The sequence below is a fragment of the Grampus griseus genome (genome assembly GCF_964374135.1).
Source record: "Grampus griseus genome assembly, chromosome: X".
NCBI lineage: Eukaryota > Metazoa > Chordata > Mammalia > Artiodactyla > Delphinidae > Grampus > Grampus griseus.
Genome location: NC_138999.1, coordinates 43,484,496 through 43,503,667, shown reverse-complemented (window position 1 = coordinate 43,503,667; position 19,172 = coordinate 43,484,496). Strand labels below are relative to the sequence as shown.

The 19,172-nt window shown below is 37.9% G+C and overlaps 1 protein-coding gene across 1 annotated transcript in view; it reads left to right on the top strand.

Moving 5' to 3' along the window:
• DGKK (diacylglycerol kinase kappa) overlaps positions 1–19,172 on the top strand; it is a gene marked incomplete at both ends in the record, with an annotated part of 159,759 nt that overhangs the window by 99,897 nt on the left and 40,690 nt on the right. The window contains one exon of the mRNA XM_082681869.1: positions 16,326–16,428. Coding sequence (XP_082537995.1) covers positions 16,326–16,428 — 103 coding nt within the window. The remainder of the gene's footprint in view (positions 1–16,325; positions 16,429–19,172) is intronic.

The window sequence follows — 19,172 nt, the reverse complement described above, 5'->3', positions numbered from 1 at the left end:
GAGTTTCTTGCCTTTTGGGAGGTCTGAGGTCTTCTGCCAGCGTTCAGTGGGTTTTCTCTAGGAGTTGTTCCACGTGTAGATGTATTTCTGACGTATCTGTGGGGAGGAAGGTGATCTCCGCATCTTACTCTTCCGCCATCTTCCCCCTCTCCTAGGTATTTTTTGATACTATTTTAAACAAGATTTTTTTTGCTTTCTCTTTCTACTATTTCATTATTAGTGTTTAGAAATGCAACAGATTTCTGTGTATTAATCTCATATCCTAGTACTTTGCTGACATGATTTATTAGTTTAATAGTTTTTGTGTGGAGACTTTAGTGTTCTATATGTAGAGTATAATGTCATCTGCAAATAATGACAGTTTTACCCCTTCCCTTCCAATCTGGATACCTTTTATTTCTTTTTCTTGTCTCAATGCTGTGGCCAGAACTTCTAATACTATCTTAAATAGAAGTGATGAGAGTGGCCATACTTGTCTTATTCCTGAATTTGGCAGGAAGGCTTTCAGCTTTTCTCCATTGAGTATTAAGTTTGCTGTGAGTTGGCTGTAAACAGCCTTTATTATATTGAGATATGTTCCCTCTATACCCACTTTGATGAGAATTGTTATGTTGAATTTTGTCAAATGCTTTTTATGCATCTATTGAGATGATCATGTGATATTTGTGTTTCTTTTTGTTAATGTGCTGTATCACATTGATTTTTTTAACATCTTTATTGGAGTATAATTGCTTTACAATGGTGTGTTAGGTTCTGCTTTATAACAAAGTGAATCAGTTATACATATACATATGTTCCCATATCTCTTCCCTTTTGCATCTCCCTCCCTCCCACCCTCCCTATCCCACCCCTCTAAGTGGTCACAAAGCACCGAGCTGATCTCCGTGTGCTATGTGGCTGCTTTCCACTAACTATCTATTTTATGTTTGGTAGTGTATATATGTCCATGCCACTCTCTCAGTTTGGCACAGCTTACCCTTCCCCCTCCCCATATCCTCAAGTCCATGCTCTAGTAGGTCTGTGTCTTTATTCCCGTCTTACCCCTAGGTTCTTCATGACCTTTTTTTTTCTTAAATTCCATATATATGTGTTAGCATATGGTATTTGTCTTTCTCTTTCTGACTTACTTCACTCTGTATGACAGACTCTAGGTCCATCCACCTCACTAAAAATAACTCAATTTCATTTCTTTTTATGGCTGAGTAATATTCCATTGTATATATGTGCCACATCTTTATCCATTCACCCGATGATGGACACTTAGGTTGCTTCCATCACCTGGCTATTGCAAATAGAGCTGCAATGAACATTTTGGTACATGACTCTTTTTGAATTATGGTTTTCTCAGGGTATATGCCCAGTAGTGAGATTGCTGGGTCGTATGGTAGTTCTATTTTTAGTTTTTTAAGGAACCTCCATACTGTTCTCCATAGTGGCTGTATCAGTTTACATTCTCACCAGCAGTGCAAGAGGGTTCCCCTTTCTCCACATCCTCTCCAGCATTTATTGTTTCTAGATTTTTTGATGATGGCCATTCTGACCGGTGTGAGGTGATATCTCATTGTAGTTTTGATTTGCATTTCTCTCATGATTAATGATGTTGAGCATTCTTTCATGTGTTTGTTGGCAATCTGTATATCTTCTTTGCAGAAATGTTTAATTAGGTCTTCTGCCCAGTTTTGGATTGGGTTGTTTTTTGTTTTGTTTTGTTTGTTTGTTTGTTTTTGTGGTACATGGGTCTCTCACTGTTGTGGCCTCTCTTGTTGCAGAGCACAGGCTCTGGACATGCAGGCTCAGTGGCCATGGCTCACGGGCCCAGCCGCTCCACAGCATGTGGGATCTTCCCCATCCGGGGTACGAACCCATGTCCCCTGCATCAGCAGGCAGACTCTCAACCACTGCACCACCAGGGAAGCCCTGGGTTGTTTGCATTTGTTATTGAGCGGCTTGTAAATTTTAGAGATTAATCCTTTGTCAATTGCTTCATTTGCAAATATTTTCTCGCATTCTGAGGGTTGTCTTTTGGTCTTGTTTATGGTTTCCTTTGCTGTGCAAAAGCTTTGAAGTTTCATTAGGTCCCATTTGTTTATTTTTGTTTTTATTTCCATTTCTCTAGGAAGTGGGTCAAAAAGGATCTTGCTGTGATTTATGTCATAGAGTGTTCTGCCTATGTTTTCCTCTAAGAGTTTGATAGTTTCTGGCCTTACATTTAGGTCTTTAATCCATTTTGAGCTTATTTTTGTGTATGATGTTAGTGAGTGTTCTAATCTCATACTTTTCCATGTAGCTGTCCAGTTTTCCCAGCACCACTTATTGAAGAGGCTGTCTTTTCTCCACTTTATATTCTTGCCTCCTTTATCGAAGATAAGGTGACCATATGTGTGTGGGTTTATCTCTAGGCTTTCTATCCTGTTCTATTGAGAGCTCCATCTCAACACCAAGACCCAGAGAACTCCATCTCAACACATTGATTGATTTGCATATGTTGAACCACTCTTGTGACCCTGGAATGAATACAAATTTATCGTCATGTATGATCCTTTTTATGTATTGTAAGATTTGGTTTTCTAATATTTGGTTGAGGCTTTTTGCACCTACATTCATCAAAGATATTGGCCCATGATTTTCTTTTTTGTAGTGTTTTGTCTGGTTTTGGTATCAGGGTAATGGTGGCCTTATAGACTGAATTTGGGAGTGTTCCCTCTTCTTCAATATTTTGGAATAGTTTGAGAATATAGATGTTAACTCTTCTCTAAATGTTTGGTAGAATTCACTTGTGAAGCTATCTGATCCTGAACTTTTTTTTTTGAGAGTAATGTTTTATTACTGATTCAATTTCATTACTAGTAAGTGGTCTATTCATATTTTCTATTTCTTCCTGGTTCGGTCTTGGGAAATTGTACGTTTCTAGGAATTTGTCCATTTCTTCTACATTGTCATATAATTTTTCATAGGAGTCTCTTATGATCCTTTGTGTTTCTGTGCTGTCAGTTGTAAATTCTCCTTTTTCATTTCTGATTTTATCTGCTTGGACACTCTATTAGTCTGGCTAAAGTTTTATCAATTTTATCTTTTAAAAGAACCAGCTTTTAGTTTCATTGATCTTTCCCATTTTTTAGTTTCTATTTCATGTATTTCTTCTCTGATCTTTCTCATTTATATCCTTCTACTAACTTTGGGTTATGTTTGTTTTTCTTTTTCTAGCTCCTTTAGGTGTAAAGTTATATTGTTTATATGAGATTTTTCCTCTTTCCTGGGGCAGCCTTGTATCACTATAAACTTCACCCTTAGAACTGCTTGTGCTGCATCCCATTGATTTTGGATCATTGTGTTTTCATTTTCACTTGTCTCCAGGTATTTTTTAATTTCCTCTTTGATTTTTTCAGTGATCCATTGGTCGTTTAATAGTATAATATTTAGTTTCCACATGTTTAAGTATTTTGCAGCTTTTTCTCATAGTTGATTTCTAGTCTCATAGTATTGTGGTCGGAAAAGATGTTTGATATAATTTCAATTTTCTTAAATATACTGAGATTTCTTTTTCAGTCTAATATGTGATCTATTCTGGAGAATTTTCCATGTGCAGTTGAAAATAATTTATTTTCTGCTGCTTTTGAATGGAATTTATATATGTATATATATATCCATTTTGTCTGATGTGTTAAGGACAGCATTTCCTTATTGGTTTTCTATTTTCTATCTGGATGATCTCTTCATTGATGTAAGTGGGTTGTTAAAAACCCCTCCTATTATTGTAAATTTCTCCCTTCATGCCTGCTAATATTTGCTTCATGTATTTATTTGCTCTTATGTTGAGTGTATATATATTTTCAATTATTATATCTTCTTCTTGGATTGATCCCTATATCATTACATAATGTCCTTCTTTGTCTCATGTTACAGTCTTTGTTGTAAACTCTATTTTGTCTGATATAAGTATTGATACCCTGGCTTTCTTTTAATTTTCATTTGCATTGGATAGTGTTTTCCATCCTCTCACTTTCAGTCTGTGTGTGTCTTTAGATCTGAAGTGAGTTTCTTGTAGGTGCATATATATGTGCCTTGTTTTTTATCCCTTCAGCCACTCTGTATTCTGTTTGGAGCAGTTAGTCCATTTAAATTTAAAGTGATTATTGATAGGTATGTACTTATTGCTATTTTGTTAATTGTTTTAGGGTTGTTTTTTGTAGTTCATTTTGTTCCTTTCTTCTTCTTTTGCTCCCTTCCCTTGTGATTTGAAGACTACCTTTAGTGTTATGTTTGGATTCCTTTCTCTTTTTTGTATGTATCTATTATAGATTTTTGGTTTGAGGGTACCATGAGGTTTAGATATAGCTGTGTGTGTGTGTGTGTGTGTGTGTGTGTGTATTATATATATATATATATATATATATATAAATATAATTATTTTGGTTTTGATCTCTTAAGCACATATGCATTTTAACAACCCTGCATTCCCCCCTTCAAGTTTGCTCTTTTTGACATCAGATTTTACATTTTTTGTTTTGTTTATCCCTTAACTGCTTATTGTGGATATATATGGTTTTCCTACTTTTTCTTCCTACTACCCTTATACATCATTAATACTACCTTTACTATATATTTTCCTTTACCAATGAGATTTTTCCTTTTGTGATTTTCATATCTCTAGTTGTGGCCTTGTCTGCTTACAGAAGTCCCATCAACGTTTCTTGTAAAGGTGGTTTTGTGATGCTGAACTCTTAGCTTTTGCTTATCGGTAACACTTTTGATCTCTCCATCAAATCCAAATAAAATCCTGGCCAGGTAGAAAATTCTTGGTTGTAGGTTTCCTCCTTTCATCACTTTAAACATATTGTGCCCCTCCCTTCTGGCCTGCAGTTTCTGCTGAAAAGTCAGCTGATAGCCTTATGGGAGTTCCCTTGTACATAACTTGTTGCTTTTCCCTTGCTGCTTTTAATATTCCCTCTTATCTTTAATTTTTCCATTTTAATTACAATGTGTCTTGGTGTGGTCCTCTTGAGGTCAAGCTTGTTTGGGACTCTCTGTGAATCCTCAACTTGGATATTTGTTTCCTTTCCCAGGTTAGGGAAGTTTTCAGCTATTATGTCTTCAGATAAGTTCTTTGCCTCTTTCTCTCTTTTTCCTTCTGAGACCCCTATAATGTGAATGTTACTACACTTGATGTTGTTTCAGAGGTTTCTTAAACTGTCCTCATTTCTTTTTATTCATTTTTCTTTATTCTGTTCAGCTTCAGTGATTTCCACTCCTCTGTCTTCCAAATTGCTGATATGTTCCTCTGTATCTCACTTAAGCTACTGCTGATTCCTTCTAGTGTATTTTTTATTTCAGTTATTGTTTTCTTCTTCATCTCTGTTTGGTTCTTCTCTTTGTTGTGTAACTCTTTGTTGAATACTTCTAACTTTTCACTCTGTTCATCCAATCTTTTCCTGAGTTCATTGAACATCTTTATGTCATTACCTTGAACTCTTTATTGTGTATGTTGCTTACTTCCACTTCATTTAGTTCTTTTTCCTGGATTTTATCTTGTTCCTTCATTTTGAATATGTTCCTCTGTCACCTTATTTTGCCTAATTTGCTGTTTTTATTTCTATGTATTCGTAGGTTGGTTATATTTCCCGACCTTGGAGAACTGGCCTTTTGTAGGAGACATCTTATGTGTCCCAGCAGTGCACTCTGCTCTGGTCACCAGAACTATATGCTCTAGGGTTGTCCCCTATGTGGGCTTCATGGGTCTTTCTGTTGTGGTGTGCTGACTGCTGTGGGTGGTCTGGTAGGCTGGTTGGCACCCGGTCTGGTTGGTTGCCAGGCCTCACCTTGTGTGCAGACTGCCAGTTGCAGGTGGGTGGGACCAGGTCATGAAGCAGCTGGCTATCAAACCATTTTGGGGGGTGCAGGGCTAGTGCTGGCTTACTGGTCAGCAAAGCTGTGTTCTGTGGTGGTAGGTTGCAGGACCAGTGGTCCTTGGTCTAGTGTTGGCTTGCTAGTAGGCAGGCTGCTTCCTGACACAGCTGACTGCAGCATCTGGGGTGTTCCAAAGCTGGTGTCAGTGTGCTGAGTGTGGCTGTATCCCAGGGTAATTGTCTGAGGGGTCCAAGGTGTCTCAGAGCTGGTGTTGGTCTGCTGGTGGGCAGGGCTGAGACTCAAGGGGTTCTGGGGCTAGTGCCAGTTCACTGTTTGGTATATCCATGTCCCAGGGTCTCTGGCTGCAGGGCCTTGGGGGTCCTGGAGTTGGTGTGTTGACCTCCTTGTTGGGCAGAGTTGGGGCCCAGGGTGCCCTGGGGCTGGTGTGTGCCCACTCGTTGGTGAGGCTGCTCCCAGTGCTAGTGCTGGACCACTGATTTGAAGGACCAGTTCTGGGGTCTCTGGATGCAGGGCCCTGATTTTCCTGGAGTTGGTGCTGGTCCATTGGTGGTGAGACTGGGTCCCTATGGCTAGCTGTGAGGGCCCCTATGGAGTCCAGTGGCTAGGTCCAGTGCACTGGTGTGTGGGGCCGGGTCCTGGGCCCTCTGATGTAAGGGTTGGATCACAGGGTGGCTGTGGGCTCAGGAGGTCTTAATGCAGCCCCCCTGCTTTTGGGTGGGGCAGTGTCCATGCCTGACTAGCTACTTCTTCTGAACCATCTCAGTACTGGTGCCAAGAGGCTGACAGTTGGGGCTACGTCTCTGTGCAAATAAGCTGGAATGAAGATGCCAAAATGGTCCTTGCCAGCACCAGTGTCCATGTGGTGTAACGCACTCCCAATAATGGGTGCTGCCAGTGTCTATGTCCCCAGCGTGAGTTCCAGTTGACCCTCTCTGGGAGGCTCTCTAAGATCAGCAGGTGGGTCTGACCCAAGATGCTTTCAAACTACCACTTCTGACTTCGTTCCCAGAGCATGTGAGATTTTATGTGCACCCTTTAAGAGTGGAATCTCTTTCCCCACATTCCTCTGGCTCTGCTGCTGGCCTTCAAAGCCAAACTGTCTGGGGGCTTGTCTTCCTGCTGCAGGAACCCTGGGTTTGGGAGCCCAATGAGGGGCTGAGGCCCTTTGCTCTATGGGGAGAACCTCTACAATTATAATTATCCTCCCACTTCTGGGTCACCCACACAAGGATATGGCTCTCGACTGTACTGCGTCTCCACTCCCCTAACCATTTCATTGTGGTTCCTTCTTTATCTCTTTAATTGTAACACTTTCATGCTAATCTTCTGGTCTTTCTCATCAATAATTGCTCTGTAAGTAGTTCTAATTTCTAGTGTGCCTGTTCAAGGAGGCAAGCTCAGGGTGTTCCTTCTCTGCCATCTTGACCAATCCCGACTGTTGATGACACAATATTATATAGAGAAAACCATAAAGACTCCACCAAAAAACTGTTAGCATTAAAAAAAATTCTGTAAAGTTGTAGGATTCAAAATCAATATACATTTAGGTCGCTTCCATGTCTTGGCTATTGTAAACAGTGCTGCAATGAACATTGGGGTGCATGTATCTTTTTGAATTATGGTTTTCTCTGGGTATATGCCCAGGAGTGCAATTGCTGGGTCATAGGGCAGCTTTATTTTTAGTTTTCTAAGAAACCTCCATACTGTTCTCTGTAGTGGCTGTACCAATTTACATTCCGACAAAAAGTATAAGAGGGTTCCTGTTTCTCCACACCCTCTCCAGCATTTATTGTTTATAGATATTTTAATGATGCCCAATCTGACTGGTGTGAAGTGATATCTCATTGTAGTTTTGATTTATATTTCCCTAATAATTATCAATGTTGAGCATCTTTTCATGTGCCTCCTGGCCACCTGTATGTCTTCTTTGGGGAAATGTCTATTTAGGTTTTCTGCCCATTTTTCAATTGGGTTGTTTGTTTCTTTTGTTTGTTTGTTTGTTTTGTTTTGTTTTGCTGTATGCGGGCCTCTCACTGTTGTGGCCTCTCCCCTTGCGGAGCACAGGCTCCGGACGTGCAGGCTCAGCGGCCATGGTGCACGGGCCCAGCTGCTCCGTGGCATGTGGGATCTTCACGGACTGGGGCATGAACCTATGTCCCCTGCATTGGCAGGCAGACTCTCAACCACTGTGCCACTAGGGAAGCCCTGTTTTTTTGATATTGAGCCTCATGAGCTGTTTGTAAATTTTGGAGCGTAATCCCTTGTCAGTTGCATTGTTTGCAAGTATTTTCTCCCATTCTGTGGGTTTTCATTTCATTTTGTCTATGGTTTCTTTTGCTGTGCAAAAGCTTTAGAGTTTAATTAGGTCCCATTCCTTTATTTTTGATTTTATTTCCATTAATTTGGGAGACAGCTAGAAAAAGATATTGCTGCAATTTATGTCAAAGAGTGTTCTGCCTATGATTTCCTCTAAGAGTTTTGGTTGTTTTTTAGTTGTATTTTTATTTTTTTAACATCTTTATTGGAGTATAATTGCTTTACAATGTTGTATTAGTTTCTGCTGTATAACAAAGTGAATCAGCTATATGTATACATATATCCTCATAACCCCTCCCTCTTGAGTCTCGCTCCCACCCTCCCTATCCCATCCTTCTAGGTGGTTGCAAAGCACCGAGCTGATCTCGCTGTGCTATGTGGCTGCTTCCCACTAGCTATCTGTTTTACGTTTGGTAGTGTATATATGTCAATACCACTCCCTCACTTCATCCCAGCTTACCCTCCCCCATCCCCTTGTAATCAAGTCCATTCTCTATGTCTGCATCTTTATTCCTGTCCTGCCCCTAGGTTCTTCAGAACCTTCTTTTTTTCCTGATTCCATATATAGGTGTTAACATACAGTCTTTGTTTTTCTGTTTCTGATTTACTTCACTCTGTATGATAGATTCTATGTCCATCCACCTCACTAAAAATAACTCAATTTTGTTTCTTTTTATGGCTGAATAATATTCCATTGTATATATGTGCCACATATTCTTTATCCATTCATCTGTCAGTGGACACTTAGCTTGCTTCCATGTCCTAGCTGTTGTAAATGGTGCTGCAATGAACATTGTGGTACATGACTCTTTTTGAATTATGGGTTTCTCAGGGTATATGCCCAGTAGTGGGATTGCTGGGTCGTACGGTAGTTCTATTTGTAGTTTTCTAAGGAACCTCCATACTGTTCTCCAGAGTAGCTGTATCAATTTACATTCCCACCAACAGTGCAAGAGGGTTCCCTTTTCTCCACACCCTCTCTAGCATTTATTGTTTGTAGATATTTTGATGATGACAATTCTGACTGGTGTGAGGTGATACCTCATTATAGTTTTGATTTGCATTTCTCTAATGATTACTGATGTTGAGCATTCTTTCATGTGTTTGTTGGCAATCTGTATATCTTCTTTGGAGAAATGTCTATTTAGGTCTTCTGCCCATTTTTGGATTGGGTTGTTTGTTTTTTTGATATTAAGCTGCATGAGATGCTTGTAAATTTTGGAAATTAACCCTTTGTCAGTTTCTTCGATTGCAAATATTTTCTCCCATTCTGAGGGTTGTCTTTTCATCTTGTTTATGGTTGCTTTTGCTGTGCAAAAGCTTTGAAGTTTCATTACGTCCCATTTGTTTATTTTTATTTCCATTTCTCTAGGAGGTGGGTCAAAAAGGATCTTGCTATGATGTATGTCATAGAGTGTTCTGCCAATGTTTTCCTCTAAGAGTTTTATAGTTTCTGGCCTTACATTTAGGTCTTTAATCCATTTTGAGTTTATTTTTGTGTTTGGTGTTAAGGAGTGTTCTAATTTCATTGTTTTACATGTAGCTGTCCAGTTTTCCCAGCACCACTTATTGAAGAGTCTGTCCTTTCTCCACTGTACATTCCTGCCTCCTTTATCAAAGATAAGGTGACCATATGTGTATGGGTTTATCTCTAGGCTTTCTATCCTGTTCCATTGATCTATATTTCTGTTTTTGTGCCAGTATCGTACTGTCTTGATTACTGTAGCTTTGTAGTATAATCTGAAGTCAGGGAGCCTGATTCCTCCAACTCCATTTTTCTTTCTCAAGATTGCTTTGGGTATTCAGAGTCTTTTGTGTTTCCATACAAATTGTGAAATTTTTTGTTCTAATTCTGTGAAAAAATGCCATTGGTAGTTTGATAGGTATTGCATTTAATCTGTAGATTGCTTTGGGGAATATAGCCATTTTCACAATGTTGATTCTTCCAATCCAAGAACATGGTATATCTCTCCATCTGGTTTTTTCATCTTTAATTTCTTTCATCAGTGTCTTATAGTTTTCTATAAGGTATTTTGTCTCCTTAGGCAGGTTTATTCGTAGGTATTTTATTCTTTTCATTGCAATGGTAAATAAGAGTGTTTCCACAAATTCTCTTTCAGATTTTTCATCATTAGTGTATAGGAATGCAAGAGATTTCTGTGCATTAATTTTGTATCCTGCTACTTTACCAAATTCATTGATTAGCTCTAGTAGTTTTCTGGTAGCATCTTTAGGATTCTCTATGTATAGTATCATGTCATCTGCACACAGTGACAGTTTTACTTCTTCTTTTCCGATTTGGATTCCTTTTATTTCTTTTTCTTTTCCGATTGCTGTGGCTAAAACTTCCAAAACTATGTTGAACAATAATGGTGAGAGTGCACAACCTTATCTTTTTCCTGATCTAAGTGGAAATGGTTTCTGTTTTTCACCATTGATCCTCTAAAACTTTTATAGTGTCCAGTCTTACATTTAGGTCTTTAGGTCTTTTGAGTTTATTTTTGTGTATGGTGTTAAGGAATGTTGTAATTTCATTTTTTTACATGTAGCTGTCCAGTTTTCCCAGCACCATTTACTGAAGAGACTGTCCTTCCTCCATTGTATAGTCTTTCTTTATTATAGATTAATTGATTGTATGAGTATGGACTTATTTCTGGACTCTCTGTTCTGTTCCATTAATCTATGCATCTTGTTTTTGTGCCAGTACCATACTCTTTTGAATTCTATAGCTATGTGGTATACTCTCAAGTATGGGAGTGTGACACCTGTAGTTTTGTTCTTCTCTCTCAAGATTGCTTTGGCTATTTGGAGCCTTTTGTGTTTTCATTAAAATTTATATTTATTTTTTCTAGTTTTGTGGAAAGTGCCACTGGTATTTTGATAGGGATTGCATTGAATCTGTTGATTTCTTTTGGTAGTATGGACATTTTAATGATATTGAATCATCCAATCCATGAGTGTGGCATATTTTCCAATTTTTGGTGTGTTATCTTCAATTTCTTTAATCATTGTCTTATTGTTTTGAGGCTACAGGTCTTTTAACTCCTTGGTTAAATTTATTCCTAAGTATTTTATTATTTTGGATGCAATTATAAATGGGATTGTTTCCTTCATTTCTCTTTCTGTTGGTTCATCATTATTGTATAGAAATGCAACAGGTTTCTGTATATTAATTTTTTTAATAAATTTATTTATTCATTTATTTGGGGCTGCATTGGGTCTTCATTGCTGCACCCAGGCTTTCTCTAGTTGCAGTGAGTGGGGGCTATTCTTCATTGAGGTGCGCAGGCTTCTCATTGCAGTGGCTTCTATTGTTGTGGAGTATGGGCTCTAGGTATGCAGGCTTCAGTAGTTGTGGCACGAGGGCTCAGTAGTTGTGGCTCATGGGCTCTAGAGTTCAGGCTCAGTAGTTGTGGTGCACAGGCTTAGTTTCTCCATGGCATGTGGGATCTTCTTGGACCAGAGCTCGAACCCATGTCCCCCGCATTGGCAGGCGGATTCTTAACCACTGAGCCACCAGGGAAGTCCTGTATATTAATTTTGTATCTGCAAGTTTCTGAATTCATTCATTAGCTTTAATAGATTTTTGGTGGAGTGTTTGGTGTTTTCTGTATATAGTATTCTGTCATCTGAAAATACTGATTGTTTTACTTCTGACTTTCTGGTTTTGATGCCTTTTATTTCTTTTTCTTGCCTCATTTCTGTGGCTAGAACTTCCAATACTATGTTGAATGAAAGTGGCAAGAGTGAGCATCCTTGTCTCATTCCTAATCTTAAAAAAAAAAGCTTTCTGCTTTTCACATTGAATATAATGTTAACTGTGAGTTTGTCATATATGGCCTTTTATTATGTTGAAGTATGTTCCCTCTATACCCACTTTGTTAAGAATTTTTTATCATAAACTGATATTGAATTTTATCAAATGCTTTTCTGAATCTTTTGAGATGATCATGTGATTTTTATCCTTCCTTTTTTTAGTTTGGCATATCACATTTATTGATTTATGGGTGTTAAGCCATCCTCACATCTCTGGAATGAATCCCACTTGATCATGGTGTATAAGTCTTTTAATGTATTGTTAAGTTTGATTTGCTAATATTTTGTTGAGGATTTTTGTATCTATATTTAGCAAAGATATTGGCCTGTAATTTTCTTTCTTGCAGTGTTTTTGTCTGGTTTTGGTATCACGTTAATGGTGGCCTTGTAGAATGAGTTTGGAAGTATTCCTTCATCTTCATTTTTTGCAATAATTTGAAAGTGATAGATATTAAGTATTTTTAAATATTTGGTAGAATTCACCTGTGAAGCCATCTGGACCTTGACTTTTGTTTTGGGGGAGTTTTTTGCTTACTGATTCAATTTCATTACTAATAATCTGTCTATTCAGATTTTCTATTTCTTCATGATTCAGTGTTGGAAGATTATATGATCTAGAAATTTTTCCATTTCTTCTAGGTTGTTTAATTTGTTGACATATAATTGTTCATAGTAGTCTCTTATGATCCTTCATATTTCTGTGGTGTCAAGTTGTAATTTTTCCTCTTTAATTTCTGATTCTACTTATTTAGGTAATCTCTTTTTTTCTTGATGAGGCTGGCTAAATAAGTTCCTTGATTTTGTTCATCTTTTCAAAAGGCCAACTGTTACGTTTATTGATCTCTTGTATTTTTGTCTCTATTTCATTTATTTCCTCTATGATCTATTATTTTTTTCCTTCTTCTAACTTTGGTCTTTGCTTATTCTTCTTTTTGTAGTTCCTTTAAATGTATATTTAGATTCTTTATTTGAGATTTTTGTTTCTTGAGGTAGGGCTGTATCAGTATGAGCTTCCCTCTTAGGACTACTTTTGCTTTGTCCCATAGATTTTGCTTCTGCTAAATTTGTGGGGTTTTTATTCTTCTTTCTCTCATTGCTTTAGTTGCAAGGTTAGGTTGTTTATTTGAGATGTTTCCTGTTTCTTAAGGTAGGATTGTATTGCTATAAATTTCCCTCTTAGAACTGCTTTTGCTGCATCCCATAGGTTTTGGGTTGTCGTGCCTCCATTGTCATTTGTTTCTAGGTATTTTTTGATTTCCTCTTTGATTTCTTCAGTGATCACTTGGTTATTAAGTAGTGTATTGTTTAGCCTCCATGTGTTTGTATTTCTTACAGATCTTTTCCTGTAATTGATATATAGTCTCGTAGCATTGTGGTCCAAAAAGATACTTGATATGATTTCAATTTTCTTAAATTTACCAAGACTTGATTTGTGACCCAAGATATGATCTATCCTGGAGAATGTTCCATGAGCACTTGAGAAGAATGTGTATTCTGTTGTTTCTGGATGGAATGTCCTATAAATATCAATTAAGTCCATCTTGTTTAATGTATCATTTAAAGCTTGTGTTTCCTTATTTATTTTCATTTTGGATGATCTGTCCATTGGTGAAAGTGAGATGTTAAAGTCCCCTACTATGATTGTGTTACTGTCGATTTCCCCTTTTATGGCTGTTAGTATTTGCCTTATGTATTGAGTTGCTCCTACGTTGGGTGCATAAATATTTACAATTGTTATATCTTCTTCTTGGATCGATCCCTTGATCATTATGTAGTGTCCTTCTTTGTCTCTTCTAATAGTCTTTATTTTAAAGTCTATTTTGTCTGATATGAGAATTGCTACTCCAGCTTTCTTTTGATTTCCATTTGCATGGAATATCTTTTTCCATCCCCTTACTTTCAGTCTGTATGTGGCTCTGGGTCTGAAGTGGGTCTCTTGTAGACAGCATATATACAGGTCTTGTTTTTGTATCCATTCAGTGAGTTTGTGTCTTTTGGTGGGAGCATTTTATCCACTTACATTTAAGGTAATTATCAATATGTATGTTCCTTTTCCCATATTCTTAATTGTTTTGGGTTTGTTATTGTAGGTCTTTTCCTTCTCTTGTGTTTCTTGCCTAGAGAAGTTCCTTTAGCATTTGTTGTAAAGCTGGTTTGGTGGTGCTGAACTGTCGCAGCTTTTGCTTGTCTCTACAGGTTTTAATTTCTCCATCAAATCTGAATGAGTTCCTTGCTGGGTAGAGTAATCTTGGTTGTAGGTTTTTCTTCTTCATCACTTTAAATATGTCCTGCCAGTCCCTTCTGGCTTGCAGAGTTTCTGCTGAAAGATCAGCTGTTAACCTTATGTCCCATAGATTTTGGACAGTTATGTTTCCATTTTCATTTGTCTCAAGGTATATTTTTATTTCTTCTTTGATTTCTTCACTGACCATTGGTTGTTTAGCATCATGCTGTTTAGTCTCCATGTGTTTGTGTTTTTTCCAGTTCTCTTATTGTAGTTGATTTCTAGTTTCATAGTGTTGTTTTCTGAAAAGATGATTAATATGATTTTAATCTTTTTATATTTAATGTGACTTGTTTTGTGGCCTAACATGTGATGTATCTGGAGAATGTTCCATGTGTACTTGAAAAGAATGTGTGTTCTGCTGCTTTTTGATGGAATGTTCTATAGGTGTATATATTAAGGTAATCTCATCTAATGTGTTAAGGCCAGTGTTTCTTCATTGATTTTCTGTCAGATGATATATCCATTGGTGTAACTGGGGTATTATAGTTCCCTACTATTATTGTATTTCTGTCTATTTCTTCAGTTATTTCTGTTAATATTTGCTTTATATATTTAGGTGCTCTTCTGTTGAGTGCATAAATGTTTACAAATGTTATATCGTCTTGTTAGATTGACCCCTTTATCATAACTTAATGTCCCTCCTTGTTTTGTTAGTCTTTGCTTTAAAGTCTATTTTGTCTGATATAAGTACTGCTACCATGGCTTTCTTTTAATTTCCATTTGCATTGAATACCCTTTTCTATCCTATAACTTTCAGTCTGTGTGTGTCTTTAGATCTGAAGTGAGTTTCTTACAGGCAGCATATATATCGGCCTTGTTTTTGTATCCATTCAGCCACTCTACATCTTCTGATTGGAGCATTAGTTCATTTAAATTTAAAGTGATTATTGATAGGTATTTACTTATAGCTATTTTGTTCATTGTTTGCTGGTTGTTTTTGTAGTTCTTCTCTGTTCTTGTCTACTCCTCCCAGTTTCTTTCCTTGTGTTTTGATGGATTCCTTTAGTATGATGTTAGGGTTCCTTAAGAAAGTAAATCTTATAACCAACAAGGACCTACAGTATAGCACAGGGAACTCTGCTAAATATTCTGTAATAACCCAAATGGGAAAAGAATGTGAAAAAGAATAGATACATGTATATGTATAACTGAATCACTTTGCTGTATACCTGAAATTAACACAACATTGTTAATCAATTATACTCTAATATAAAATTTAAAATTTTTTTAAAAAGAGAGTAAATCTTAAAAGTTCTCATCACAAGGAAAAAAAATGTAACTATGTAGAGTGATGGATGTTAACTAGACTTATTATGGTGACCATTTCACAGTTTATACAAATATCAAATCATTATGCCGTACACCTGAAATTAGTGTAATGCTTATCTCAGTTATATTGTAATAAAAAAGAAGATGACTCTGATTGTCCTCTGGATCTCTTTTAATTGTTTTGCATAATTAGGCCAGATTCATGTCTTCTAGGAACTGTGTAGCTTTCCAGGAAGTGATGCTTGAAGATATCAGAAATCTGGGAAATATGCCATTAGTGGAGAAGGCAGCAGAGTCTCCACCTTTTCACTTCCCAGTTGTTTGACCTTGAGCAAGATCCTTTACCTCTCTGAGCTTTGGTTTCTTCATTTCTAAAACAAACTTAATATGTCTTCCCTACAGCACACAGTTGTTGTAAGGAATGAAGCATAACAACATGTTATCAGGATTTGCACTCTTATACTGCAAGTAAACTACCCATTGTGTAGGCCACTAAAATTGTGCCCTAGGACTGGCATCTGTGCAGTGCCTGTGATATGTATCTTCTGAAAACCACCTTTGAAAGGAACAGAGTTCAGAGGTCACACTCAGGGATGATGCAGGCTCAGAGTGGAAAGAGAGATTGAGTCAGGGGTATGTGTATGGCACCAAATCTCAGAAAGGGAGTTTTGAATACTGAGCACTTAAATTTTGGAATTGGGACAAAATGCTGATCTATCTTATCCTTTTCTCACCCCACTCAAGTTTTTTCTTTCTTCTCCTGTTGTTCCAGGTGCATGATGACTGCAGGAGACGGTTTTCCAAGGAATGCTGGTTTGGAAGTCATCGATCATCAGTCATTCCTCCCACTGCCCTCAGCGACCCCAAGGGTGATGGTGAGTAGCTAAACTTTAATACATTGGGGAATACATTGGGGAGGGAGGGAAGATGTAAAGCCTAGAGAAAAAGACTGCAATTAAATTAATCTGGTCAACCAATCAAACATTTCTAGGAGTACGAGTGTGCATATGTGTATAGACAGCTCATGTTTTCCTTTAGACTTTTGGGATGGTGAATATTGCTTATGGTGTATATGTATGTGGGCATGTTCTTTGTAGCCTCTGTCAAAATTGTTTCCAAATGATCAGAATTGATTTCAGCTTTTACATGATTTTGAGACAGTAGATAATCCATGAAATAATTTTTTTTGCTTGCTGCCTACTTCAATGCCAAGGAAAAGCCAGCATTAGCTAGGGGGCAAGGATTCCTGTAACGATTACAACAGTTTTAGAACTAGACACAGCACATGTGTACGTGTGTGCACATACGTGTACATACACTCTGAGCCACTCTAGTCTCTTCCAGTTCATTTCCCAACCCCAACACAGATACAGACAGACATTGATACATGGAATGAGCCACTCACACAGTTTTCTGCAGGCAAGCATACTCATATGTCCCCGTAATGACATGAACAGACACACATCCCTCACTCAGGGATGCATGCATATATTATTCTCAGAACTACTCAAATATTTATCCACATAGAGTCACTTACCAGATAGCTGACTAGAGAGATGATGAGATTGATGACTTGGTATATAAGAGACACTTGACTGGCTAGGAGAAAGAAGGGCCTAGGGGCAAGATGGAAAAGTATCAAACTAGTCAGCCAAGTCTACTCAGGCTGCTAATGAAAGTCAATGAAGTCTTGAATCTGAGACTTTGCTCAACCCCACAGGGACCTGGGGAAGATGTCTTTGGGCAGACTGAAGGATGGCTGCCTCAGCATCTTATAAATCACCCCCAAATAGGTGTTAAGGGGCTGCCACCTCTCCTTTGTAATTGGCCCAACATGTTCTGTGTTCTTGTGGAAGTTGGGTTTTTTAGTTTGTTTTTTCCCATCTTATATCATTTCTTATTCTTGTTATAGATGGTCAACTGATAGCATTACTACTTTCTTTTGCTTTCCACCGATGACATATTATTGCTTAGAAGCACCTGTGCTAAGCCATTCTTTTTGTGTAATGTCTCATACAATGCCCCATGAGTTAGCTTTTAGCCTTTCATCCTAGTCACCTGCAATCTTGATCCAATTGAATGTCACTCTTGAGAGCCCTTCTTTCTATCATGTGTTACTTGGCCTGTGGTTTCTTAGGAGTATCTTTTGAAACCTCCATATCTTCTTGACTCCTTCTGGCTTCTTGGCCTAGGCAAATACACTCTTTAATATTCCCTGTTGGGAAGTCCCACCCATCTTAGAGATGATGAGGTCATTAAAGATGATCTGGTCCAACCCTCTGGCCAGGCTAGGGAATCCCTTCTCCAGCATCCAAGGTGGCGGTATCCATTTGATGACTTTCTGAGGAAGCACATGCCATTGCTGATTAGCATTCATTCATTATTTATTCAGTCAACAAACTCTAATTTCTGATGTCTTCTAATTTCCCTTTTTCCTACCCTATCTGCTTGGTAAATTTCTTCTCTCATCCTAGAGGGTGAGAGCAACGTCAAACATTGTCTCCTGTTTAAAGACTTCTGTAATTGCCCCTCCCCATTTCTCCAGACAAATAAATTACTTCCTTTGCTGTAAACCCAGAACACATATCTCAGAGCACTTAACACACTATATTATAGTTCGTCACATGTATGTCTCCCACTCCAGACTGTGAGCTCTTTTATCACTAGCACTTAACTCAAACCCGATACATGGTATATTCACAGTCAAGATTTGTTACATGAATTCATTAATACATTTACTGAATACTGCGTATATGTAAGGCTCAGTGATAACAATGTAGAGAATAAGATATGACTAAGACAGGATCCCTGATTTATATGGGGGCAAAACAGTATAATGCAGTATTTGTCAAATACAAGAATGCCTCAGAATCATCCAGAAGGCTTTTTAAAACACAGATTTCTAGGCCCTATGCCCCTGCCCCAGAGCTTTTGATTCAGTAGATCTGGGTAGGGCACAAGAATTTCCATTTCTTACAAGAAATGATGCTGATACTACTACTCCCGGGAGCATACTCCATCATTTACTAACTGTGTGACCTTGGGCAAGTTACTTAACCTCTCTGTGCCTCATGTATCATTTGTTTTCTGCCAATAGGGAATAAAAGTTATACTCAAGTGCGTTATGCATGTTAAATGAGTTAGTATCTTAAAAGAGGATCTTAAAATACAGGAAGGGGAACAGGAAGCCAACCTTATGCTAATTTAGCATCTTTCTGTGGTATGAACTGAACAAATTTGAGAGGGACTCTTGGCTCCTTGGTTTTGGGCACTGTGATTATATTAACTTAGCTCAAAGAAGCACGATCCTTTTTTTTTTTTTTTTAAGCTCTTTCAGACTGTTGACTCATCTGGAGCTTAAAGTCAAGTAAATCCCCTAAGCCCTTTTCACGCTTGATGCTGCCAAGCCAAGTTCCTATTGTCTTGTTCTGCTGCAACTTATGTCCTTATGCCTAAAGGCCAAGCTTCACATTTATCCCCTTTTCAGCTTGTTTACTTTGACCCTACTGCCTGTTAAGGTCATTTTCAATCTTGATTCTGTCATCCAGTGGCTCTCCCTCCTGCTTTAGGTACTTCAAAGTTGACAAGCTAGCCTTCCATGTTTTTATTTAAATTGGTT